Source organism: Neopelma chrysocephalum, unplaced genomic scaffold (assembly GCF_003984885.1).
Source record: "Neopelma chrysocephalum unplaced genomic scaffold, ASM398488v2 Primary Assembly neopelma1_91, whole genome shotgun sequence".
Taxonomy (NCBI): domain Eukaryota; kingdom Metazoa; phylum Chordata; class Aves; order Passeriformes; family Pipridae; genus Neopelma; species Neopelma chrysocephalum.
The window spans coordinates 139,594-166,910 of record NW_020897753.1 but is presented as its reverse complement, the minus strand read 5'-3'; the positions used below and the strand labels follow the sequence as shown (position 1 = coordinate 166,910).

At 42.1% G+C, this 27,317-nt stretch overlaps 1 protein-coding gene across 1 annotated transcript; it reads right to left on the bottom strand.

Annotated features, from left to right (window-relative positions):
* Window positions 1–867: 867 nt before the first annotated feature.
* On the bottom strand, window positions 868–19,280 carry BFSP1 (beaded filament structural protein 1). Its single transcript, XM_027693434.1, has 8 exons — window positions 18,681–19,280; window positions 12,124–12,184; window positions 8,632–8,727; window positions 7,763–7,855; window positions 7,017–7,124; window positions 4,723–4,943; window positions 3,309–3,394; window positions 868–2,207 (listed from the first exon to the last, which is right to left on the bottom strand). Exons 1-8 carry the CDS (start codon window positions 19,049–19,051, stop codon window positions 1,261–1,263), a joined length of 1,983 nt encoding a protein of 660 aa, XP_027549235.1. The 5' UTR covers window positions 19,052–19,280; the 3' UTR covers window positions 868–1,260.
* Between the last annotated feature and the right edge of the window lie 8,037 nt (window positions 19,281–27,317).

Here is a 27,317-nt window from a genome sequence, read left to right as displayed (position 1 = left end):
AGCAACAGGTGCCATCAAACCCAGTTTAGGAGCAGTTCTTACATTGCACAGCTGCTGAGCAAGGGTTACAGGCATCAGAAACCAGGTCTGTGTTATCAGCAAAGAGCGGTGACACCGGAACACAAAAGAGATGAAGGTGGTGAGGGTATTCACACACTGGACACATAGCCCAGACTCTCCTGACTTGTTGCCTCATTGCCATTGACTGAGGTTTTTTTTTTTTGTATTCTGAGTATTGTGTCCACTGTATTGCAGTGCAATCAGATGGACTGGGAGAGGGGGAAGAATACCTAATTCTGTCTAAGTACTGCCTGAATCTGTTTACACCCTCTTTTGTGACAGATTAAACAAACTGCCTATTGCTGCAGTTGAGGTGGGGTTTTTTGGTTGTTTTGGGTGTTTTGTTGGGTTTTTTTTGTTTGTTTCCCTTGCAGTATTGAACTCTACAAGTCCAAGGAAATACTTTACAAGTAAATATTAAAACACCCAGCCTTTGGCTGCAGTCCACTCAAAAGCTCGTTGGCAACCACAAATACCTTAGTTGAGTTGGTGAAGGACAAATAATCCCTTTAGTAGCTTTTATAAGGGTAATCTCCCACTTCAGTGGAATTTCAAGTTTTATTCTGAGATCTCCAGTAAGAGCTTATTTCAAACACAGAGAGTTTTTCTTTAGATCCAAAAAGAAAGGTCTGCCAAGCTCATTGCTATTTAGAGACTGTAACTGGGAGAGATTTGCAATTATTATTGCAATTGCAATTATTTAACAGCCCTTTCCCTGGAAAACTCCTGCACACCTCAGGTGACATTTATGAGTAGGGACTATCAGCCAATGGTAAAGGCAACACAAACCCACAGTGGGTATCTTCGGTAGAAGGCAAAACTTTTATTAAATGAACCAGATGTCACAAGTTAACATTTGCAGCTGTCTCAGAGATGGGGAATTGTATGGTGGTTATAGGAGCAGTAGAGGAATATGCAAATTTGTCCCGGATACTGTGGAAAGCCAGGCAGCTCTGTCATAATAGTTACTTTCAGTGAGTCCTAATCATGAAAATCAGTTGCATAGGATTTACCCTGGAGCATGCTAATGGTCGTTGCACCAAAGGTGAGCCTACATCAGACAGAATTGTCATCAAGGTTTCAATCTGTTCCATACCAAACAGCAAAAATCTCACTACTGTATCATTCGGTCAGGAAAAAAAAACAAGCAGTCTTATAATAACTATGCCAGACAAGTTGACTATCAAGGGGATGTGTCACTTAAGAGCCTTTGTCTCCTGGTTTCTTCTTGCTTGTCTTCTCTATCATTGTCTCAACAATCATCGCTGTCTCTTCATATGTCTGAATTCTGTCATCTGAAAACTTCTCGATGGACTCCACCACCTCCACCTTCTCGTAGCTCATAGAGCCAGGCAAGGCTGCTTCCCTGAACAAAAGGCCCTGCTTGTCTTCTCGCTCATATTCTGTCTCTCGAAGGAGTCCTGGCTCGGTTGGGCTTATCAGACCAGGGGAAGGAACTGTCTCAGGCTCAGAGATGTCCGGATACTTTGTGATTTGCTCGATTTTTCCTCTTGTTTTTTTGCCCCATTCAAGCACCTCTTCTCTCTCTTCCTCTCTCTGTTTATCTGAGATTTCAAACCCTTCTCTCCTTTCACAGATATCTGCTTTCTCTTTTTCTGATGGTTCGGCAGGTTCTGGCAGCTCCGGAATGGGCTCCACCTCCCCACCATTCATCACCTTCCCGTTGCCAGTGGAAACTGTGATCCCTCCTGGAGCAGGGATAGAGGGGGCCAAGATGCATGGTTCTTCATAGCCTTCCTCCCCTGTCACCAGCACATAACGCCCTTTGGGAGGGGCTTCAGGCTTAGCCTCTGGTTTCTTGTGGACTCTTATTTTCTCCCTCACAATGTTACACAATTTATCGAAGGCTTTACTTATCTGGGCTCCATCAGGTACATCCTCTGGGCCCATTTCTTTTTCATCAAATTCTGAACCTTCCTGCCCAGGTTCACACCTGATTGAGCCTTCGTGTCTGTACTCCATCTGATCTTGGTCAAAACCTTCCAGAGTTCTTTCATACATTCTTTCAGGTGAGTGACTGTCAGTTTTGTCTTTTGACATCAGCTCCTTTTTCCTGGCAATTTTCTTTGTCAGTGCTTTTTGTCTGGGCTTTACACTGGCAATGTCTTGCATGGCTTGGGTGATATCTAGAGAAAAATTAAAACAAAGCAAACAACAAACAGTGCTCAAAGACGGTCGCTGCAAATGCTAGAGCTGCCTCTCACCCTCACTGCTGCAGGTGGAGAGCCTTTGTGTCTAAGAGGCACTAAAAGTGAGCCAGACACCTCCACTCATGGCAATTTGGGGTATGGGCAGATTCTGAGAGACATGTCAGGAGGGAGTAGCCAGCGGCTGGTGGGCACAGAGCTGGTAATTAGGGGAACATGGGGACAGACATGCTTTCCCTAAGGCAGCTGTTTTGTCCCGTGTCACAGGTACAGTAAAACACATGAAATGCCCTGCTTACCACGCAGGAAGAAGCAGAGGTGTTGCTAGAAACAGGCCAAATCCTTAGCAGGTATGAAACAACACTTTGCAGGATGGTAGTTATCTACAACTGCTGAGGATTTGGCCTCAGGCATTGTGGATCCATTTCATATAAAACTGCAACAGTGGTTGGAAAAATTGCAGCTGCACTCCAAAAAAACCCCCTCATTTGATGTTTTGTCTCCATTCTCAAGGCAGTGTGTTATTAGTAACAACCCAGTGAGCCTTGGATTTAAGTCATACCAAACGTTAGTGCCTACCGCACCTTTCTATAAATCAAGAGCAGTCTTGCTCATCTAATCCCTGACCGTTTCCTTGTCACCAGGTTTACAAGCATCATAATTTTAACAAGCCATTATAAAACATGGAAGGAAAACAGGTCCTGAAAAGGGTCCTCTGCCTGCCTGTGGCACTCAACATGCCTTGGTGCTCTTTGCACACCACTAAAGTGCAAACAAACAGTTCACAAGTCAGCACAAAACCTGCAGCTCTTTCCATAGTTTCAGGTGCCTTTTGACTTTACTCTCTTGATTGGCCTAAGTAGTAAATTACAGAAATTAGCAAAGAAACACTTTTGCTTGTGGTTTTGGCCTTTGACAGCTTGTCCCAAAGCCAGCTGAGATAAGCTGAAATGGTTGCATTTACTTAGCAAGCCCGGAGTCAGGCTGTCACGGCTGGTGGTTTGTATGGAACACAAATGGACAAACTTAATATACAATGGTGCTGCTTGTGACAGACACAGGAAGACAGCACAGGTTTACCTCTTCCCCTCGAAACTTGGGGCTGGGCAGGCCTGTAGATCTGTGTGAAGAGTGTGACTGGGGTTCCTGCTATAGCAGAATTTAACCTGTGGAGAAGACACATGGATCAGATCTCTCCCCATAATTTTCAGTGAAAGCAAGTGAAATCCTGCAAATTGAAGTACAGAGGTTAAAGAAGTATTTCTCTATGGTGAGGATTCAAAAAGAATGACAGGAGCCTGTTTCTTGTCAGGAGAAAATCAACATAGCCATAGCACCTTCAGAGGAGTGAGGCTGGCCACCCAGAGGAGAAATGGGATGCTTCATAAGGTAAAGTACAACAGTAATTATAACCTATAGCAACAGCTTTGTAATTTAGCATGGCATTTTGAAAAGATGGGAAGATTTTAGATGGGCAAACAGTCAATCCAAGACTACCAGACATTAGCCATAAATTCATTTTTACCATGCTGACTGGTAAAATAGAAAATTTGGTAGCCCTTACCAAGCAACTTGCATATGCCTGAGTCGAGAAGGGTGAGGTAAAAATGGAGCAGTCTTCCTTGGAAAACATTTGAGGAGTCAGCAGTATTAAGAGTTAAAAATCAAAACAAAGACACTGACCTATTGCAAACCAGTTACTATATCTTTGGCCTTTTCAGTCTGCTCTGCCAGAATTTGAGATATTTTGGCCTGTCAGAGGATATACACCTGTGTCGATATGCAAGAGATGCCCATTTTGATTTTTGGTGCTTAGAATTACCCTGTTGAGATACTTCTATCCAGAACTCAGTGTCCAAAATGAGACCCTGAAAATGGATGAAATTAGTCAGTGTCCCTCCCCTGTATCTTCAGGACAACCTGGAGCAGCAGTTTGGGTGCTCAGGGCTCTGGCTCTGCTGCTCCTTTTCTCATGTGCAGCTGATGGTTGGCATTAGAGGGAGGCAGAGCTCCTCTATAGGTTTAAACACAACCCAAATCCCAGCCAATTTCTCGTATTCTCCCCTTTTTACCTTTTGCCTGACGAATGGCTTTGCTGTGAAAGGGTGCTTTGCTTTACAGGACATTTGCCCTGTCAGCACTCTCCAGAATCAATGTGCCTGTAACATCCAGCAAGTGTCACCAACACTTGGGCTGGGTAGAGGGTGCTCAAATTGCTTTTGTGTGCTCCTGACCTCTGGGCACTGATGCCAGGACAGCATGTGGAAAGCAGACTAAATGGACAGGAGAAGCTCCAAATGTCTCTGACCATTTCCTTGGAAGAAGCTTGATGAGATTTTGCATCTATTTAGATTTCTGTCCCCGGACATCTACCAGTCAAAGGTGTGAAAAGGCCATAGCTTTGGGTGAATCAAATGTCCTTAAACATACACTTTTCAAAAGAGATAAAAGAGATCACTGGCCCCTTTGTGAGTGTCCAAAAATCCAGCCTTACCGGCTGTCCTCGTTCTCGATGATCCGCTTGTATCGCTCCAGCTCGTTCTCCAGGGACTGCTGGTAGATCACCAACTGGCGGCAGTCGGTCGTGTACTTCTCCAAGATCCTCTCAGCCTCCTCTATTCCCTTCCTAAGGTTTTCAATCTGCTCATTGTAAAGCTGAATTTCGTCGTCATAACTCTCCTGGGTGTTTTTAATTGCTTGCTCCAGCATGGTTGTCTGATGAATAAAATTGGTGGGTGAAAGAAGCAGCTTTGAAACATTCAACATCCCCATACTTTAAGGGTAATTAAAGGCAAGTCATGTTTTATTACAATGTGATGCTGCACTGCTGAAACACAGCAGCAATTTCACTACATTTGTTCAGCGACTCAAAACCAAGAACTCCTCCTGTTGCCTCCTTTTCTGTCCCAAAGTTTCTGTTCCACAATAAGCATGATGAGATCAGCATGGACTAGAGAACAGCTTTGTGATGTCTCCCTCCTCATGCACACGAGGCTGGCTGATGCCTCACTGTGTGACCTGCAGTTCCCCGTGCCCTTCCTCGGCAGAGCAGGCAGTGTCTTACCAGGACAGCAAAAGTGCTTAGCAGGGAAGATGTTCCAAGGAAAAACCTGTTCTTCCTTCGCTGTGGTCCGCAGACCAAGCAAATAAGACCAAAGGTCTTATTTTAAATAAAAAGCTCTCCTTTTTAATTCAGTTCCCCAGCTTTTTTACTTTGGCGATAAAACCAACGAGCACATCAGCCAGGAGGTGGCGATAGGCACCTTCCAAAATCAAGGAGCACGAGTTACAGATGGGATATTTCACGTTGAAATTCTGCTCTCACTTTCTTCTGCTATTTTCATCTATTTATTACAGTTCTTTTATCACTTTTGCCCCCCATTTCAAAGAGCTTTTAAAGAGATGTACTCACAAAAAGCTAATGGGGCAATAAGTGACTAATGGATTCTTTAATAACAGATTTATTTCTATATGTTTCAGGCAGAGGTTTTTAAAATCCTTTTAAGAGCCTAAATTTAGGAGCTAGATCCCTTGGCATTAGTTTCGTTCTATTGCAGAGTACGAGTGGACAAAGACCCTTTACTGTTCAGCGCTCACAAGGTGGGGTCCACAACCACTCAGCAACACAGGTCCAGAAAGAGGAAAGCAAAGGAACTTGATGACACCTCAGTCATCAGATCCAGCCTTCACCATCACAAGCAACCCTGTCACTGACCTCCACTCATAAAGCTATTTCATTCTTTTAATCTCAGGGCACAAGAATGAATCAGTTAATAAACTCTTTCTAAACAGGATGTGATGATTTGATTTTGAAAGCTGCACGATTAATTCCCCAAAGGGTGCCAGAAGGATGATTTTCTCCTGTTTTTTTCTATATTGATTCATTATCTCACTTATCTCTATATTGATTCTTGCCCATCCCAGAGCACATGTGACCTTTCCACCAGAGCATCAGACATGAGGAAGAGACCAAGGAAAAGACCTGGGGGTAGCACTGTCCACATCAACTCTAAGGAAAGAAGTTATGCTCAGGAAGTTAGGAGCTGCTGCTATGACTGTCCAAAGGAGTCCAAAATCCCACCAAAAAAGATGTTTTATGCCAGTATTTCACTCCTCTCACCCGGATGGACAACTAGTCAAAGTTTTGGCCAGATATTTTCTGCAAGTCAGGAACTGGCAAAAAGCAGATGATTATGGTCCAAGCACAGGAGAGCTACAGATCCTTTCTTAGCGCTTAGAGTGACAGGGATAAATGCAGGATGCCAAATGTAGCTCAACAACTATCTCAGTTTTGATTACCAAATCTGTCCAGTCCTCTCACAGTAAGCTCATCATTGGATGTGGCAGTGATAGAAAGGGTTGGGCAGAGCTTTGAAGATCCCCCATGGATTTATGGAGCCAATTTCCAGCCAGAGTTCAGCAAGTAGGAGAGTCACTAGAGCCCTTGGGACTTTTCCATCCACACTTCTTGCTGGCTCTGTCCTACAGGAATCCAGTTGCACTGGAGAAACATTCTCTCACCAGCTACTCTGATAACCAAAGACAGCTTCATTGTACCTATGCTACCCTACAGCCCTTCCTGGCCATCTTAAACTTGACAATTTGGACCACTGAGAGAATGAGAATGAAACAGCTGAAGGAAAATATGGAAATCTGAAAGGAAAACACACCTCCAGGTCAACCGAGTTCACAAGACCCTGTTAAAGGCCACTCAGACTTTACCATGTGACCCTAAAAAGAACAGTTCATGAGCATCATGGTTGTGTTTATAGAGAGTGATGGCAGTACCTCTGTCTGCAGCTTGTATTTCTGCGCCTGTAGCTGGCAGAGGATGCTCTTGTATTCCTCCAGCTGGCTCTGCAGAACAGGGATCCTCCTCTCTGCTATCACTTTTTCCTGGTTGGAAGAAAATAACGTGTGTACAGGAAAGTATGTTTCACTCTTTTAAAAAAGAGCCAAAAGAAATTCCACTACTGGAAATAAACTGTAAAGACAAACAGAAATGACAAAAGACAGATAAAAAGATGGGTATTGAACCTTGAGTCAACTTCTGTGGCACGGCTTTAAGAATAAAGATGTCACATGGCAGGGCTGTAACAGTACAGCTTACGCTGAAATTAGACCCTGTAAATACACCTCTTCACACTTTCTTCCAACTAATACGTGTATTTGATTTACAAGTTTTCACCACCTCTCGCCCCTTCAGGGCAAGATTTACTTTCTCTTCAAATATTCATTTATCCTGCCAGCTCCTCCTCAGAGAGGAATCACAACTGCATCAACTGCCTTAGAACTGCACTTTTTGGGGGCTAATACATATGCTGGAGTGCACCTGACCAAATGCAATCTCTCTTTCCTGATTGATAGAGTTTTTCAAAGCTAAAGGTAATTTTTTCTCTCATATTCAGTACTTACGCATAGTTGTGACAGTTTTCACTTAACCTTGGAATGGTAATTAAAGGATCTAGGACACTTTAGGAGTAAACTTCATCTCTTTCTTACTTTGAGCAGTATTTACCAACAGCAATACTTGCCTCACATATGCCAGTGGTTATGGGGGACACGCGAGGGGTTGTCTGGATGATCTGCTGCAAAACATTGACGTAGGTCTGGATTTCCATGAGGTTCTATGGTGAAGTAAAAACCATTTTCATCAGAAAATGCCACAGTAAGGTGCTCCCCTTCTAGGGATTATTTCTAGATATTTACTTCTTTCAGCATATAAAGATCCAGTTCATGTTCAGACTCGATTTTGCAATGTGATTTTAGACCTGATTTTGAGGGCATGAGTGCTAACAGTTTCATCATGCTGAGGATACATTACTGGCATTTTGGCTAAGTGACTGTACAGTTCATAGTCTTTTTAAAGATTCCATGATTTCTGATTTCACAGAAGATTTTCAAAATGAGAACCACAAACACCTTTGCACATGGTCTGAAAAAGTGAGTCTTCTTTCAAAAGCAGCAAAGATGGGACAGTGGCCTGATCTCAAGCCTCACAGCATTCCCAGGAAAAGGAAGCTGCACTGGAATCATACAGCCACAGGCTTATGCCTGTTGATTAACTGGGATGCTCTCACCCAGAAAATTGAGTGATGAAAGCAACAGCTTTCTTAGTGTGAAATATAAGACAGCTTGTCCTGCACTTTGAGTTGAACCATAACAGGTCAACAAATTCAAGACATTGCTGCAGCTGTGGGCATTGGACCCTGAGGGAGTTTGTTTGGATACTGGCAACCATCCAGCTGTTGTGCCCACTGAAAATAAAAGGTTCTACATGTAACCACCAAAACACAAATAGGATTTGCTTTAATTTGCCACCATTTGATCCCAGAGAAAGGCAAGGCTTCACATCTATCTCTAGAAGGAAGAGTGAAGGAAGATGGCAAATTCAGCCAGTTACCTTCTTGTATCTGTCCTTTGTGGCATTAATATCATCCTGCAGGAACTGGGACTCTATCTGCAGCTCCAGGTTGCACAGCAATGCTTCATCAGCTTCCTGCAATGCAGAGAGACACGTGTCATGGTCAGCACATGTGGCTGGAGTGCCAAAATCACAGCAGCCATGTAGGCATAATGCAAGCCATCAGCCTGTATGGAATACTGAAACCTACTGGGAGATACAGAAGTATCATGAAAACAGCAAAAAAGAGGCATCTTATTCACCACGTTCTGCACAAACATGGTGAACATGTTTGTGCAGAACGTGGTGAATAAGAATCATGATTAATGATAGTGTTTGGCACTGGCACTGTCAAAATATGTTTACCATACGCTTTTATGAATGCTGGAAGCCAAGTAGTAGACACTATGAAATACCAGTTTGAGGCTAAAAGCTTGGAATGGTGCATGAGTCTTAAACAAATGACATCAGCAGACTAAGGCATTGATTTCTCTAGTATTTATGACAAGATCTGAGGTATCTTGATGCCTTTTTAATATCCCCAGTAAATGAATCCTTATAAAAACCCATGATGGTCCAAAGTATTTGCACTCTGTTTGGTGTGTTGTCAAATGCCACAAATACACAAATTTGGAGCCATTCTGGAAATAAAAATGACAGATGACCAGGTCTAGAGAAGAATCATCTTGCTGTAGAAGTTTCTAATACACTGGGATTTGCAAGGACAAAAGTTCATAATATCCAATTAATTCAGAGCACAAGCTGTATGACTACCAATCATGATCTCAGAGATGAGTGGCACTGGTATTTAAACCCAGTGACATCTCCATTTCTGTTTAAAGGTCTAATTTAGATTTTTCCTGTCATGTTATTTAATACGAATCCTTGAATACAGAGTGATTTCCATGATACTTGGCAATATATTTTATAAATATGTTAAGTGTGAATAATAAGCTTTATTTTCCTACTTAATGCATGAATTCTTGGTTAGGTTTATCATCAGCTAAGACTGTAAAATATCACTTTTGAGGAAGTATCTTAAAAGTTGTCAGCTGGATCTTCCCTGCAACTCTACAAAACTTTTAAGTTCCTCAACCAGTTTGCAATTTGCTTCAAGAAAGTCTTGATTTCTGCATTTAACTTAAAGTGAAAAAATAATAATAATAAAAAAAAGAATTTAAAGGTGTGTTTCAAATTACCTATGTGCCATTACCAGCTGTAAAAATATCTTAGTGAGTGGATCAGGGGTTGCAAATAAACCACTGAGATCTGTGGGTGCAGCATATGACTGGTAGCAGGGGATTTTTCTTTTTTGCACGTGCACAGCACGAGCTATTCCAAAAATGTGTGGATGTTAGCTGTCCCATTGTGCTGCTGAGCCTCCCGGGCAGAGAACTCTCCAGTGGGCTCTGCTTTGTGAGCCAGTGGCTGATTCAGACACATCCAGCCCAGCACATTCGGAGCCAGCCATCAGGAATGCCCGATGCTTTTCTGCACTCCTCTGCCTTCCTATTGAGGGGAAGATCAGCAGGACAATGGCCATGCTGGAAGGTTTGGGGGGGAGCCAATAAAAGCCCCCAGATGATACAGATAAGCAAATATTTCTGCATGTGATAAAGAAAAGCCACGTTTGACTTTCCAAATGGGAAAAATACTTCAAAAGGGAAAAATATTTTTGCTCTTATTCTGTACTTTCAGAGAGCCCAGCTTCACTGATGAAACTGTATGTCAGAACAGTGCAGTGGCTACATGTTTTCTTCTGAATTTTGCAGTGTTTGCTATTCACTCAACTTCTGAAAAACCATTCTGCTTTAGGTGTTGATTCCAGAACACTGATCCATGTGCTGAAGCAACATTTTAATTTATAATGGGACAGAAATCCCTTGGATCTCTCCAGAACGAGTGTTTGCTGTTTTTCCGAATTGATTCTCCATCTGTTGGATAAAGCATAGTTTTACACCTGCACATGCAGATTTCAGGCTACATCTTGGGCACTGTACAGAAAACCACCACCACTTGGTGCTCCAGTGCAAGGAGTTGTTGCAACAGGGGCAGCCCAAGAAAATCCTAGGATAGAAACCCCCCGTCTCTCAAGATTTTTTGAGCTGTGCCTGGGACTTGAATCAATTCACTTTTCTTTAGCCACAGATAGCTGAGAGGAACTGGGAAGACAGACCTACTAGCTACACCAAACCTTTACAAAGGATTTGACTCCAAAAGTACTTTTTAAGGGCTTGCCGGGTTTCCAAGAGCCCTGCTAGTACACTGGAAAATAGCACCAATGCAGGATGTCTAGAGCTCAGTGTAGATAGAACTGCTAAAATGCACTTTGTCTTTTTTTAATATAAAACATGCATATCATTGATATGACAGTGCTCAAACAGAACAGTTCCTGCCATTTGTAGTGAGGAAATAAAGTAATAATCTCTATTAATCCACTTGTAATTGTTTTCCAATACAGAAAATGAAAGGTAATCTGTGAAAAATAGAACTGGGAAAAAATATAATACTACTTTCTTCACTCAGATGACAGTTAGCAACAAGAGAGGATGAATCAGGTTTTCTCAGTTTCACAGACCTGGGAAACTTCCAAAAGAAGTTAGCCAACTTTTATCTTTTCTCTGAGCCTCATTATTATTATATTTAATTATATGATGTTATTGTTATTACTATTATTTCTTTTCCATGGTATTAGTTCAAGAAAGTACAGCTTTTACCTAAGGGGAAGCTGAGGATCTGTCTGAAGAAGGGCTGATCATATCCTGCAAGGAACTGAGGAGTTTTGAGATACACCAGATTTCAAAACCTGGACTCAATCAGCAATTTTTCACGCCATGATATCAGTACTAAAAGTATTTTAATACAGCAGCTGAATTTTAAAAGGTTTTTAGCAACAAACACATTTTCTCCAGTCACATTTTGGACTCTCAGATATGTGTATTGGCTGCACAGTATGACTAATAAATGGACTTTTCCTACCTGTGTTCATTCAGAGAGATTATTTTCCAAGTGAAAGCATGTTAAAAGAATTAAGAAGAGTTATTAAAGGCACCTAAACATATTCCAGATCTTCAGCAAAGGCGAATTTGTGACACTTATGTCAGCTACAGGTCCTGAAATGAGTGCAAGGGCCAGTTGCTGATGCTCTAAAAGGAGTAGATCCTCCTAGTCTTCAGTCTCACTGAAAAATTAATGAAGTCCTGAGCACAGCCGAGGCTGTGAGTGGCACATGCTACAGGACCAAAATCAGCAGGACTGTGCAAAGTAGGGATTACACAGTGCCTATGCACACATCGAGGTTCTGACACTTGCACAAGGCCTGGGGAGGGGGATGAAAGGGACGGAGAACTTTTCATCAGGGCATAATGACAAGAAATGTCTTGCTCTGACATTTTATCTTCCCACTGCTTCTTGAAAGCAGCTTGCTGTAGTAAATGTGGCCGAAGGAAAAAAATTATAGAGACCTTTCCTTTGCCATTTTCTCAGGTTTACCTTATTAAGACGCTCAAGGGTTTCTTTTAGCCTCTGCTGATATTCACGTTCATTTCTATACCTGCAAATAGAGAAAAGGAGATAAAGGTCAGTGGTTCATCCTTCTGTGAACTGCATTTTCATCTGCACTGTCATGCACAAGATATGCTTCTCACTAAAGGAGGATATGAACCTTGAAGAGACCCAAAAGATTTATTTATGCATTAGCATTATTTGGTTTTTAGTCCTGGATGCTGAGACTCATTTCAGAACTGATTAACTGCTTGTCTTCTATTTACGTTACAGAGTACGATGAAATGTCACACATTTGCTATCACTTTTTTATGGAACTCCCAAGAACAGACTATTTACAATAAAAGCATATTCCATTGGCATTGGACTACAGTGACAGCCATTCATCAGTGGTTACTACATGAGGATTTGCTACACTGGCACATTACCATTTCATTACATTGTCTCTGGTTTTCTGTCCTACCTGCTGTTGTTCAATAAGCATTTTCATGACAGACACATTAAACACAAAGCTTGCAATTTCACTTATCGACTGTGTATGAATAATGTTGCATTAGGATGCTTTGATGCATCAGCTTTGTGTCCTCTTTAATGACAATTCGTATTTTAGTTTAGTCAAAATCACATGTGAGCCTCAGTAAGGACAGCATTTATCCGCTATTCTTATGCATTTACAAAATGTCCACAAGTGCATGTTCCTGTGCTGAGTGAACCTTGGATGTATATTTTGTTTATCTTTGGTTTGAGGAAACAGCACATAGTCCTTAAGAATTAGGGTTCTGCCTTTGTATGTTAGATAGAATTATCTTTTAGTAAGTCCTTTTGGTCCCAGAGTACAAATCTTCCTAATTGTTGATTATTGTTGTTTATTCCTTTCCTAAATAATCTGCATATAAAATGTTTAGTAATAAATGTGGTTTAATGAGATTCCACTAAAAAAAAGCCAAACCAAACAAAACCACACAACAACACACAAAATAAAAAATAATCACCCAGAAGCATCTTTATAGTACAAGGCAATGAGACTTTGCCATCAGTACTGAACAAGTGTCTCATCAAACTCCAACAACTGCCACTGACAAAGTACAGAAATACAGTCTATTCCTGTTTATCCCTTTACTTTCCCTAAAACAATAGAGATACAGAGTTATAAAAAGCTGTCATTTTCTTACTTGCTACCAGAAACCCTCATGGTGGGTGACAAGTGACCTTTGGTCTCATTTGCAGTACAAGCAGTGGTCATCAACACAAGTACAAACCATGGCTGAAATTCAGAATTGAACATAAGCCCTTTTCTCTCTCTACTGAAATCATTGATTTGGCCCAGATGTGCTGTTGGTATCTAAAGGATTTGCTCCTGTCAACAGGGAACTTGACAGGTCCTGGACTGAACACAACAAGGATCAAATTCAAATGATGGTGTCAACCTCGGTTCCTTATGTCTCCTGAAGGTTGAACAACCAATGTTATTGCCATCTCTTTCAACATGTATTGGAAAGCTGAAGGGATGGTGTCACTCATGAACTGACCAGGACCACAAAGGAAGAACTTAGCAGAACAAAGAAATGTACTTGGTGCATTGGTTTCCCAACTTTCCCTTCTTCTGAAATCCCATAATATTAGCGAGGGGCACTGGTCTGTTTTCAATTCTTACCATGAGCAGCAAAGAAACAGGTGAAAATGCTGAGGTTTCATTTCATTATCACTCCTACGAATTGCTGATAAATCTAAAACAATGTCTTTTTTTGCCAAATAGTATTAACACCAGGTTCACTTCCCAGGATACAAGAAGAATATGCAGTGAGACTGCCTTTTTTCTGTTGTTTGACAAGTAGCTCATCTCCAACCAGTTTTCTATCTATCTCATAAAATTTTTGTGCGCAACTGACAGTAAACACTTCACTAACTTAGATACTTTCTGACAACCGAGTAAGGAGGAAGCAGATTGTGGCAGCTTGTGAAAATCAAATACACAGCTACAAAAAAAGGCTAGTTTTACACTCCCAGTAATATACAACCATCTGATGGAGTCAGGGTCTAAACGTCAGCCCTGATGTCATTCAAACCTGCTCAAATCTGCCTCATTGCTAGATCGTCACTCAGAAATTCTTTCAATGACTAAAGTATTCAGCTACATTTTCCTTCACTCTCAAATAACCAAAATACCTGCTGTGCCACACAGCCATAAATCCACCTGGCAGCCTTGAGAGAGTTAGTATTGCATGATCATCCTTTGAAGGAGGATCGCTTTTAAGTGATGTTCAGTCTACTCCAGAAGCTACTCAGTGCAAAAGGGTTAAGGACCTCTTTGAAATCCTTCAGAGACCTCAGGACACTTCTGTGCCTACTGAAACATATCTGTGTAAGTGCAATTGCTGACAAATTACAACCCTATTATGCTTCAAAGCTAATTTTAGTGTTCAAGTAATTGGCTGGATTGTTGAAAAGAGGTTTTTTTAGATGGTTGCTGATCAAACTTTCCTGGAGCTTAAGAAGCATGAAGTTGATTTGCTTCATTACAAAAACAAACAGACAAACAAACAAACAAACACTAAACCTCTCACCTAGTCAAGTAGCTTTAGGTCTGCAACAAACCTTTTTGGACTGTTCAGAAAAAAAAGGGATGTTAATTTTTTTGCATAGGGGGAAAGAAATGGAGGGGCCTGCCAAGCTGAAAGCAAGCAAATGAGAGGATTAAAGGTTTCTGTCACCTCTGTTTTTGGACCTTGCCTCTGCTGCAGTGCAAGGGCTTGCTCCCCTCCAAAGAGAAAAGTCACCATCCATCCAAGCAGTGCTCAATGGTCAGATAACCAATTTGGCGTCAAACCTGAGCCTTTTATATGGTACCTCTCTGCTGAACCCTACTGAACTCTTCCAGCAATATATGAAGCCTCTTGGCTACTACTTCTCTCCTTTTCCCTTGCCCTGAGCACTTCACTAACCTTCTGTCAATAGAGACAGCAGCAATTTAAGTGCCAAAGAGAGCACAGACTACAAAACACTGGTCCCAAAAGGATGATGGACTGGCCAATAGTGTTTGTGGTTCATACCCTGAATGCTCAGATGAGCCCCATGAGGGCTGTACTCTGTTGATTCATGAGCGGGTTGCTACCTGTGTTATCAAGAAGACACTGCGGAGTGGCTGACAGCCACAGGGCAAGCTTGCAGTGGTCCAAGGAGGGGGCGGAGGGCAGGCAGAACCTCCTCACTTCAGATGCAGCAGGATAAATTCCTTCCTATCATCAGAGAAGCAGCAGCAGTGCAGAGACAATCCTTGCAGATAGGGCTGGAAGGCAGCTTTGCCAGTGGAGTCCCCATATCCCAGATATCATGTTTTCCTGCTTCTTTTTTTTGTTTTCTATCACAGATGCTGGGTTTCTACTTTGGCCACACAGGGTGTCAGGCTCATCAGAGCATCCTCACATGGCACAGCTTGGAGAACACAGTGCCAATTTCCATGGCTAGTAACTTCCAGGGAATCATACTGCATGTGCAAAACCCACTAGATTAGCAGTGAATGAATTTTTAAATTAAACAATTGATTAGTAAGACTTTTAATTTCTGAAGTTAATTAATCCTGCTCTGTCAAGGCCGCTAAATTCTGGATTTCAGCATCTTTCCTACTATCATGGAGAGAGAAATACACTTCTTTCCCACAGCCAGATGCAATGTTGCTATAACAATGATGGTCAATAAAATTAGCATAATTAGACTTTATGAAATGCATCCAAACAATTACTAGCAATGCTTTTTCTTTGCAATTTCAAGAGAAAGAATTCTCCCCAATACAGAATCTGAATTATTCATGTTAATGTGAAAAGCTATGAATGTGACTACAGAGAATTTAAAAATAAATTTTAATGTAAGGTCATCTTTTTAATGGTTCATGGACATTTAATTGTACAGACCCAGTAGTCTCAGGTCCTGCTGTGTTTAAATGTAGCTTTAAAAGACCTATTTATATAAATGCAGCTTTAAAAGGTCTATCTATAAAAATGTAGCTTTAAGAGGTTTACTTATATCTATAAATCTATTTCCCAGATTGCGAAGGTGAGTGAAAGAATGGGTTGCAAGAGGTAAAATTCTTTGCATTAGTGAAGGACACAGGCATTTATCAATTAATTGAATCACAATGCTCCACTCTAAGAGATATTGTTAATCCCAGTGTGCCAAAAGCAGATGCTTTATAGTTCAAAATGAAGCAAGAAAACCCTAGTGCCTGTTGACGACTGAGCACAGACTCAGGGAAGAGGGTAGGTCTTCAGCACAGGAATGCTTCCGGTTTCAGTAGATCCTAATATGGCACAGAGAATTTTTCCTCCCATATTTTGTTTAGAGAGCTTTATTAATAACTGTCAGTAGCTGAAATAGGAGCCACCAGGATGGCAGAGCACTGGCCTTGTTTTAACACCTGAAACTCAAAACCCAATCAATTTTTGTCAGATGCTGAAGAAACTTTCACGTCTGTCTTCCAGCCAAATTCAGCAGCTCCCAAGAGGAAAAAAATAAACCCAAAATTCTCTTCTTGGTATAAACTGAAGGCCATTTGGTTAAAAAGCAGCCACTGCCCTTCCATTATAATGGCCTCATGCATCTTTGCAATTTTTGGCTTAGATGTAGTCAAAGTTTCATTTTTACGTTTAGAAGTTTTATTTTGTTTACAGCTGCTGAGTAAATATTCCAGGATATGGGATGGACAAAACATTCTCCATTTTCTCTAGGAAGTCATTAACTACCCCTGTAGCAGGTCCTAAATATTACTTTTTAAAGCACAGCCCCTTCTGTGTGTGATTCCCAGCCTGGATTTTCAATGCCCTGTATTCTTCCCCATCTATGTACAGCTTGCATAAAGCAGCTCTAATAAAAGTAAATTATCTTTGTGTCACATCACCAATCCTGCACAGTTTGCACATATTTTTAACTAATATGCAGTTAGACACTTAAGTACCAAGTTTAGTCAAAATCTCAAGGACACCACATAATAAAAACATATGAGCAAGTACCAGAGTTGACAGCTAAATTATAGCATTGGCTCATAGCTGAATTTACTGCTCATAAATATTGGAATACAAAGCTGCCTAATTAGGTGCTTATTACTCGCTGGCGCTGAGTCAAGGCATGGTGGACATCTGACCATTGGCAGCAATAAGGCTGAGTGCACATGGATGGGCTATTCTCTGCTGTCAAGGGAGAATGTGAGATCAGGGATTGGCATTTCTATAGCTGTGCTGCAGCTCACAGCCCCCACGACCAGTTCACATGGCAGCATGCTGAACTGGGTGCCAAATTTTCAAGGGTGAATTAGCCAGATAGACATTTTGGGGGTAAAAAGAAACATTGACCAATAAGTAACAAGAGGATTAGAGCCTTCTCTCCTGTGAGTAGCCCTTTTATGAGCATTTCTCACCAACTCTCACATAATTAATCAAGTATTGGGCCAAAACTGCCTGTTGCTGAAAGGAAGGGGCTAGAGGTGTCCGAAGTCATTCATCTGCCCCAGTCCTTGATGCTCCTGCTCTTTGATTTATGGTGCCACTGAGGTTAAAAAGGTGGAATTAGGGGAAGCCTATTCTTACAGCTATTGCTCTAGTGGCATGATGTGGCAATGAAGGATGCAAGGAAGAAGAGGAGGGCAAATTTCAATGTACCAAGAAAAGAAATGTGTCTACATTCTTTTCATCTCACATCTGTAGTGGTTGGCACAGCCAGGCCCAGGTGCCTCACAACCCCTGTAAATAAGAGTTTCTCAGACAGATTCTGCACATTTCAGGAGGTGTTTGGGGTTGTGCAACTCTGTGCTGCTCACACACAACACTTGCTTTGAGACATCTGTTTTTCAACTGGGTTATTTCCTCTTCACAGTTAAGAACAAAATGCTCCTAAAACTAATGAACGATAGCAACCAATGTGTGTCACGGTGAAGACCTGCTGTTGTGGAGAGGGCAATTGCCCCTCTAGTAGCAGACGGACCATGAAATGCAAAACTGGAGATCCTTGACACCTTACTTTTCACCATGGGCTTACATGGCATCTGTAAGTGTAAAAGACCCTTCTGGAAGATTTTACTGCGAGGAGATTAGGGCTTTTCATTTAAGGAAGATTTCCTGCCTGGAAAAAGGCATCTTTCCCAGAGATAGTTGTAGATGTTTTCTCCTCCTGCATTCCAGTGGAGCTGACTCCCTGGTACGAGAAAAGAGAAGCTCTTGCAGACATGTCTGAAGGCTCCACAGCAGGGGGGTCAGGGATCATAAAAGCCCTGAGAACAATAAGTGGGTGTCTCTTTCTTAGGCCCAGTGCAGATTTGTGCTGAGATCTTAAGCGTTCTCGACTTTGGAAATAAATTCTCCTCTATCCTTCCACTGCCTGGTACTTTGGGGGTACCTGCATGCATTTGACCCTTACAACATCCCTGTCTACAAGCCTGATACACATGGACAGGCATCACACGTACACAAGCAGCAGCCCAGCGACACCAAACCCATCCTTATCACAAAGATTAGCCACAGAAACGACACCACCCACCTTCCACCCATCCCAAGCCTTACTTGTTGCGATACTCATCAAGCATGCGCTGGGCATCCTTCTCCTCCCGCTCCAGCTTGGCTCTGTCTGAGGCCAGCTCCCGCATCCGCTGCCGGTTGAACTCGATCTGCCCGGCGAATGCTTCGTCCAGGCCCACCAGCTCATCCATGCGCTGGAAGGTCTCCAGCTGCTTACGCAGGATGGTGTTGCGCTGCTCCAGCACACGCGCCCGGTTGATGTAGCTGGCGAAGCGCTCGTTGAGCTCCTGCAGATTCTCCAGGCCCCGGGCTTGGGCCAAACTATCGAATTCGGGGGAGCCTCGCAGCTCATCGTAGGCGTCCGACCGCTCGTACTTCTCCTTGCGCACCTCGCGGAGGAAGCTGCTCCTGTACATGGCTTCGGAGGGGCTGCGCGGTGCCGGGTTCCCCTCTTGTGTGCCTGCCTGTCTCTCCAGTTTGGATCTGAATTGTGTCTGGGGGGTTTGGGGAGGAAGAACTGAACATAATCACCCCCCCAGATGATTAGGACTTGTCTCCAGGGCGGTTTGTGGCACTAAAGGCATCGGCTGCAGCGGTGAACTAAATAAATCCCGAAGGCCCCGCCTTGGAGCTGCCCATCCAGGCGTCAGCAGTTCGGAGGAGCAGCGGGCATGGGAGGGTGAGGGGCTTTTCTTTTTGAGCGTTGCAATTGTGTACGGCCAGAATAAAAGAGAGCAACATCCAGCTTTCACCCGGCGGATTAAAACATTATCCATGGACAACAAAACAAGCGCTTTGCAGTTTCAGAGGCTGAGCTCAAAGCCTTTCATGGCTGTGCTGTGGGAGAGAGTTTTGTCCCATGGTGGTGTCCCCAGGGCTGTGTGAAGAGGCCTTCTGCTGAGCCAGGATTATGGTGCAAGTGGATGGCAGAGCTTGATTTTTTTGTTATTTGACAGTTTTGTGATCATTTAGGATGATGGGATGGGTGTATAAAAGTTAATATGACTCCTGCTCCAAGGACAAGATTTAGTCATTTGGTTCTCACTTCATGTCAGGCTTTTCTGCAGGTTAATTCTACCTGGCACGAGAGGCACCAAGGCAGCAGTGGCACTAAATACTTAACAGGCTTAACAAGGCCCCATTAGGAGGCCAGTTTCCTTGGGACTAGACAGAAGCCATCTCCTCTCCTGACTTGGTGGACATACCATATTATCCCATGAGGACCCACCATCCTTCCTTCCTTCACTCCTATCATAATTGAGTTCTGTGTGCTGACATTCCCTGAGATGTTTTAATTTTTCTGGAAATCACGGATGTACCTCCTCTAGTACTTTTTTTTCCTCCAGTCTTTCCTTTTGAAAAATCCTGTTTCTTGATCCTGTTCTTCCAGAAGCACATCTACTTGCCCAGCCAAAAAGCACAACATCAAGACAGTCCAAATGTTGAGATCTCTGTTAATAATTCATACAAGTCACTTTCATTTTTTTAATGAACATATGTTTTATGACTATCTAAGTCACACATATTGGAAGCTCAACAGAGAGTGGCCTCACTGATGGCAAGTGCAGAGGTGAAGAAAGAATCTGGTGCTCAGACAAGTCTATAATTTGGGTTCTGTGTTATTAAATCCAAATCAAAAGGAAAAAAAATCCATTAAAAGTTTTCTTCATCTTTCTTATTCTGCTTCTGATTATCTGGAAGTGCAATGGGGAAACATCAAATGATCTTTCAGAAAATCAAAGTAGGCAGTGCGCACACACTATGCAGCTCCACAGACTGCCTCAGAACCACATAAATGGCAAAACAGGGGTAGAGCTTTCAGAAATGTTTGGGATCTTTATCAGATGTGAAACCTCTAATCTCCATGTTGCACAAACACATCAGCATTTGAAGCTCTTTGACTGGACCAGCCTGCCCAGCCCAACAATGTAGCTGAGCTTTTTACAAAGTTAGTCTTCCAGAAGAGATCAGAAAGTAGATTCTGCTGGATTGTGGGCAGTGTATTTTCATGGCAAGAGGTTTTTTGGCTTTAAACAGCCTTTCAGTACAATAATAGCCTGTGTGAGTGCTATTCCATCCTTCTCTCTGAGGCTGGAAGCAGCACTGACTCCACGCTGACCACGCACCTTAATTCCTTAGGTAATTACAGGAAATTTCTGTACAGGCCTCTCAGTGACCCACCATGTCCCTAAACAGAGTGGTCTGTCTGCAGGGGAACACTTGCAGTCCCAATTTTTGTTATTAAAATTTAGCCCATGCTTTCTACTAGGAAAATCTGGGTTTGCTATAGCATGTTTTGCTATTACATGCATGTCTCTAAGGTGGGATATCTGATTTCAAGACCTCAACTTTGGCAGTTTCCTCTGTTGACTTGCTATAGACACAGCCTTACCAGGACCAGGCTCTGTGTTAGTGACTTTTTGAGATGGAGGTGGCTTAAGGAGACAGCTCCTGACCACTCAAATCATAGAATCTCAGAATTTTTAAGGTTGGTAAAGACCTCCAGGATCATCAAGTCAACCATCAACACAGCACTGCCATGTTCACCACTAAACCATGTCCCCAAGTGTCACATATGCACGTTTTTGAACAGTTCCAGGGATGGTGACACCACCACTTCCTCGGGCAGCCTGTTCCAATGCTTGACAATCCTTTCAGCATACAATTTTTTCCTAATATCCAATCTAAACCTCCCTTGGCAGAACTTAAAGCCATTTCCTCTCATCCTGTCACTTGTTACTTGGGAGAAGAGACCAATACCCACCTTACTACAACCTCTTCTCAGGGAGTTGTAGAGAGTGATAAAGTCTTCCCCGAGCCTCCTTTGCTCCAGTATAAACATCCCCAGCTTCCTCAGCTTTCCTCATCAGACTCATGATCCAGACCCTTCACCATCTTCATTGCCTTTCTCTGGACACACTCCAGCACCTCAGTGTCCTTCTTGTGGTGAGGAGCCCCAAACTGAACACAAATAAAGCAAAACAGGATGAGACAGCCTGAAAGAAAAAACTATTTGGAACAGATTGCAGCTGCTATTCTTTTAAAAAAGAGAAAATCAAAAACAGAGAAAAATCAATCTGGTCCTGTCATTCACTGAGTTATTTGGCTCATCTAATGGACCACCAAGGTGAATTTCCTACAAAGGGATCCTGCCCACTCTTTCCTATTTAGAGAGGGCTCAAACACCAAACACTGAATCTATACACACATTAATGAAGTGCCTGACAAACTGCTTGAAAGCTTTTTAAATTTAAATCAATTATTGTGTACACAAGAACACTTCTATGGAAAAAAAATGTAACCTTTTTATCTTAATGCCTTCAGTATAAACAAGAAGGAACATACAGAAACAATTTGCAACTTCCCCTTTTTGTCCCCAGAATATATGTGACTTATTCTTCCAATAACAGAATCAGAAGGCTGCTTCTTTGCTGTTTAAATGCACATACATCACCATCACCCCAGAATGTGTGTTTACCTGGTGCTGCACAGTTCAATAAATCCATGGTATAAGAGGGTTTGTTTCTTCTTTAATTGCTTGTATTTCTATAAACTCCTTTGCAGACTAACTTGGCTATATCCTTTATGCACAATATGAGTATATTTTGGCAGTGCCATCAATCTGCTTGTTCCCCGTACTGCTTGGCTAAGCCAACACAAGTTCCTCAGGCTAAATAAAAATAAACAAAATAAATTAAAAACCACAATCCAAATTAACATTATCTTTCTGGTACAAACAAGTCCAGCCCTAGCTGTGATTCAGCCAGATTGTGGTGGCCATGGCTGTGAGGCAGTTCTTGGGCTCCTGTACTCTCCTTACTCAGGGGACTTCCACCTCTGCTCCTTTCCTCACTGGGAAAACCCTGTCTACATCAGTGGGTTGAGACAGGGTAAGAGCCAAAATATATCCCCTCAGGCAGTCTGCTCAGGGTTTTCACATTAATCCTCCAAGCTCAGTGTTTTCTCAGTAATAACATGACAGCTTGTTGGCACAACTATATAAAATGATCACATCTACCAGTACAGCTAGCTGAGGCACTCAGTTCACCCTTGCTGTCTTTTCAAGTTATTTTGCTTTATTCAGAGCCTAGTGCTATAGCCCAAAAGTCTCCTCTTCCTGTAGTCCAGAACAAAACTTCAGAGCAGGGTATGCTAATGAAATATGTCATCAGCGGTTCATGGCAAGATCTCATCGGATGGAAATGGAAGTTATTCTTCATTTTGAAAACTGATGCTCAAGAGCCACGTCACATCACGTGGCTGAAAAGAGCTGCTGTGAGGCATTCAAAGCAGAACTTTGTGAAAATGATCAATGAGAAAGATGGAGTAGATTCAAGGAAGGCTCAAAGGACATATATTCAAATATGGAAGAGTCCAGCACACAGATATAGGGTTTTGATTTTTTTCTTCTTTTCCATGACCACAGTGAATAGGACAAGATATAATGAGTTTAAACAGATCAATGTAGGATATTAACGGAATACAAGAAAAACAGTCTAATTGTTCCTCTAATGAAGCATAGGAAATAAAATATTGCAAAATCTCAGTCACTGAAGCACTTTAAAGAGCAGGTTAAGCAAACAGCACCCAGGACTAAGGGATATTTGATTAATCCTCCTTTAGGAAGGAGAATAGTTGATGACTGTCAGGACATTAAGGGGGGGGAACCTTACTGGCCTCTTAGTGCCCCAGCAATGATTTCTGAGGTCTCTCCCAGTCCTGTGAGATAAATATTCTCCCATTTTCTAAGCACGCTTGCATTCAGTCTCTCTATTTGCCTTGGAAATTTTTAGCTGGTGGGTGGCATCCATGTTGTGCATCACAGCTGGATGCTGACTTGTACCCTGCTTTTTGGACTTTTCCCCCAGAGATATTCTTAGCCCCATCAGTCAGGGTCCAAAGGTGAATTTTAGTGATAATGTTACAAAGCTTTTAACAAAATAAATTATTTGGTACCACCAGAGGGCTGTAGTCCTACAGCAGGAACAGGCTTGGATTGGAGATTCAGCACCATGTGCACCAGCCCCTGACATAAGTAACACCAGTGATTCTTGCAGAGAATTTGCTCTGAGGTATGAAACAAGCTGGGTTTTGTCCTAATTGTGATAGTGGATGTGCTGCAATAAGCTGTTGCTTCTGCTCAAGGGGATCAAACCCTGCAACAGTCAACAACAGTCTTCCAAGGGTAGTGAATATGCTGATGTAAATGTGTGTATCTGCTGCATTGCTCAGGACACATCTCCCCCCACACCAGCTCAAATAAACACCCCATAGTAACAGCAGCCCTGGGATAGATGCTTTGCTAAGCTCCCAGCAGGTCAGCAGAAAGTCTGCTGCACAGATCTGATGCTCAGCTTTGCTCTTCAGAGAGCTAGGCGTGGTTTCAGGAATCAGCTTAAAGAAAACAACATGGTTAGTTTTCTGTAGGGATCATTAACAAATTCAAATGGCAGTAAATTTGTGTCTGTTTTGTCCTAGCAAGTCTGTGGTAGTAAGTAACTAAGTTTCCCAATTGCAGTGTTAGGTAGACAAGCTTTACCAAGCTAAGCTGAGAGGTTTTTTCCCTTCATTTTGGCTATGAACCAGAAGAAATGCCATTCTGAAAGATGCTCTTTCAGTTATAGGATCAGATGTGAAAAGTCGGTAAATCCTCAGGATTTTCTTTTTAATTTTCTACTTTCTTTTTAGTCTAACCACCTGGAATTTTTTCTTTCCCTTTCTGAATAATGCACAAAGCAGCAAGGGACAACATATCAAAAATAAATAAATAGATAGATAGATAGATAGATAGATAGATAGATAGATAGATAGATAAAATAAATCTGACAGATGACAGTTGGTTTAGACCTCAGACCTCCTGGGAAAAAGGTGGAACTGAAGAAAGTGAGAAGAAAGTTTGAGCTAAATGCAGATAACACTCCTTTGAGCATTCAACATCCCTTTACTTGGGGCACAGGATGGCCCCTATCCATACACCTCATTATTTAATACTACTGCTTATTTGGAAGAACAGAACATTTTGGACATACTCTCTTATGTCTGCATGTTGTCACCCTGAAACCACTGAAAACTGAAATACTTATTTAGTCTTTGTAGAAATAACATTTGTTAAGAACTTGATTCAGAAGCTTAAAGTACTGTGACTATTTTCTTGGTACTTCAAACCACACAAAATTCATTTGAACAATTCCTTTTTTTTGAGGGAAAAACATTGTAATTGATATAAAAATTTGATAGGACTAATAATATATTTCACAGCATAAAACAGAGAAAATAAAGACAGTTTTGTCACTGAAGAGTTCATAATATGTGGAAAAAAAAGACATATCATGCCTCGTAAACCACATGGTTTTTCCTTACACCCAGGAAAAAAGAGCAGGAAGCTTTGTTTTCTGAGAGGGTGCTTGATTTCCTGGGGGCAGGAAGAAAGTGAAAAGACAGCTCAACTGAATCTGGACTCCACCTGAACCCTGCAGGCAACAATCTGAATTCCTGTGACAGAACAAGGAAAACAGGAGCCAGAGGAGATGTGCAATAAAAACACCCCAAAGGAATGAAGTAACAGAATTGAGGAAGGGAGACAAGAAGAGCCTAAAAATGAGGTCAAAAGGATAAATTTTAATTTGGGCTGGTATAGAACAGCTGTCTGCACATGCCAAGCTGTTTGGGTAACGCTACTAACGGCGATACAGAGGAAGAGCTGGTGGCATCTCAGCAGTGGAGGTGGTAGGAGGTCCAGCATGGCAAACAGGGCCAGGAGCCTCCAGCAGACTGGGGAGAGAGGAGGAGGATGACTAGAACATCCATTCCCCTCCTGTCTCTGCCCCAGGGGTGGTTCAGTGTCTTGGGAACTACAGATGACTGCCTTCAGCTACTTTCACAGAGGAGGAGGAGGAAGAGGAGTGGAACCACAGGCCACACACACTCAAGCACATACAAATCTGAAAAGCTGACTCTGGTCCTCACAGCTACCAAAATCAGGCAGGTTAAACTGGCATTCAGAGAGGATGAGCCCTTCCTGCCCTCACAGACCAAAAATCGAAGCGAGAAGGTAGCCAGAAAACGGTCTCTTTCCTCCCCAGCAGCACCAGAGTGCACACAGCACCTCTTCCCTGTCTCTGATGCCGGCAGCTGTTCTTGCTTTTTGCTGCCCAGAAATCCAATCAAAACCCACACAACTGGCAAATCATGATGTTTTTCCTAACAGCATCCACACGGGGGTGTTTGCTCGCCTTGGGGAGGTACTGTCAGACACATCTCAGCGATGTCTCATCACGATGCTGGAGCTGAATACAAAACTCCAAAATGAAATGAAATCTTACACACACTCTGCACAGAGAAGAAGTTCTAAACACATGCCATTTATTTTTCTTCCCCTCTGACCCTCCTTGAATATTTAGCAGAGAACTGCTAAAATCCTGCCTTAAGTACTCAGAAGTTAATAAAACCAGGTAAGACGCTTGAATTCTCTCCAGTAGCAGACATATAACAAAAGGTACTGAGCAGGACTGATTTTTCCTGGATCACATCTCCAGTGCAGTGTCACAGGAGTGAAGCAGATAGGTTCTAATTCAAAAAGCAATTTTAAAACCCGCCCTGTCTTTCTGGAAAATCACTCTGCTCTTAGAGCTGCCAAAGGCAGATGTAGCAACAAACTGAAACCTAGAGAGAGAGAAGTAAACAACAAGAGGTTTTTGTCTTGGGGAGAGGAAACAGAATTCACCAGTTGCAACAAAAATGATCAATCAGAGAAGAGTTTTCTTAAAAAAAAAAAACACAACACACCAGGCACACAAGTTAGTGTTTTCTTCTCTCTTGCCCTAATTTCACCAAAACAGAAAGTGGAAATGATACAGCATGTAAGACATGCAAAGGATAAATTAAGAAATTCTGAATAAAGAAGAGCTGAAAACAAAATTATCTCCCTTTCTGTTTGTATTGCTTTTCATCTCCGCTTGCCATGAATCCCATTAAACATGAAACATTATAAACCACTTTTTTAGTTCTCCTTCACTAAAAGTTCAGGAAACAAAAAGATAATGTCTGTGATTGGAGTAGAAGACCTAAACAGTATTTTTTAGAAATAAAACCCTTGCTATTGTTGAATAAACAATACATCTGTTCACTGCCATCGACACTGGTTGCAATAGTACAGCAATCAGCTTGATATTGTTGCTATGGAGTAAGATTGGGTAAAGGACATACAGACTACTATTGATGGAGGGGTATAAACATAAGGCATACAGGCCAATGTGGTCAGCCATATGTTCCATTTATTATTTAATTAAGTCAACTTTTATACAGTTTAGTTTGTTTGGGGCACATGCTTACAACAAGGTGATTGGATAGCTCAGTCTGTGCACGCGTCTCATGTCTCCAGTTCATTGGACCTGATGTTCTGTCCACGCGATCTGAAGTCATAGTTGGAATGTAGAGGCCTTCCTAATTAGGAACTTTCTGAAATCTGCAGGTGCACCCTTATCTATACTTTCTCAAGGCTTTCTTGCTCTAAACATACTATGTTCTCAAACCTTATAATTAGACACACAGCTAACAAGTATAAACATTGCATATTTTCACACAGTCTATAAGCATAAACATTACAGCTTACAGCTTCTAGTCATGTCAAGCAAGGCCTACAGAAATGCAATGGAAATTGTTCACAATTTGAACCCTGCAACA

Coding starts and splice junctions, on each gene's coding strand:
- BFSP1 (XM_027693434.1), bottom strand. CDS start 19,051: ATGTACAGGAGCAGCTTCCTCCGCGAGGTGCGCAAGGAGAAGTACGAG. Junction 7,856..8,631: donor CAAAGGACAGATACAAGAAG/GTAACTGGCTGA, acceptor ACTTCACCATAG/AACCTCATGGAAATCCAGAC. Junction 7,125..7,762: donor TAACCACTGGCATATGTGAG/GCAAGTATTGCT, acceptor TCTTCCAACCAG/GAAAAAGTGATAGCAGAGAG.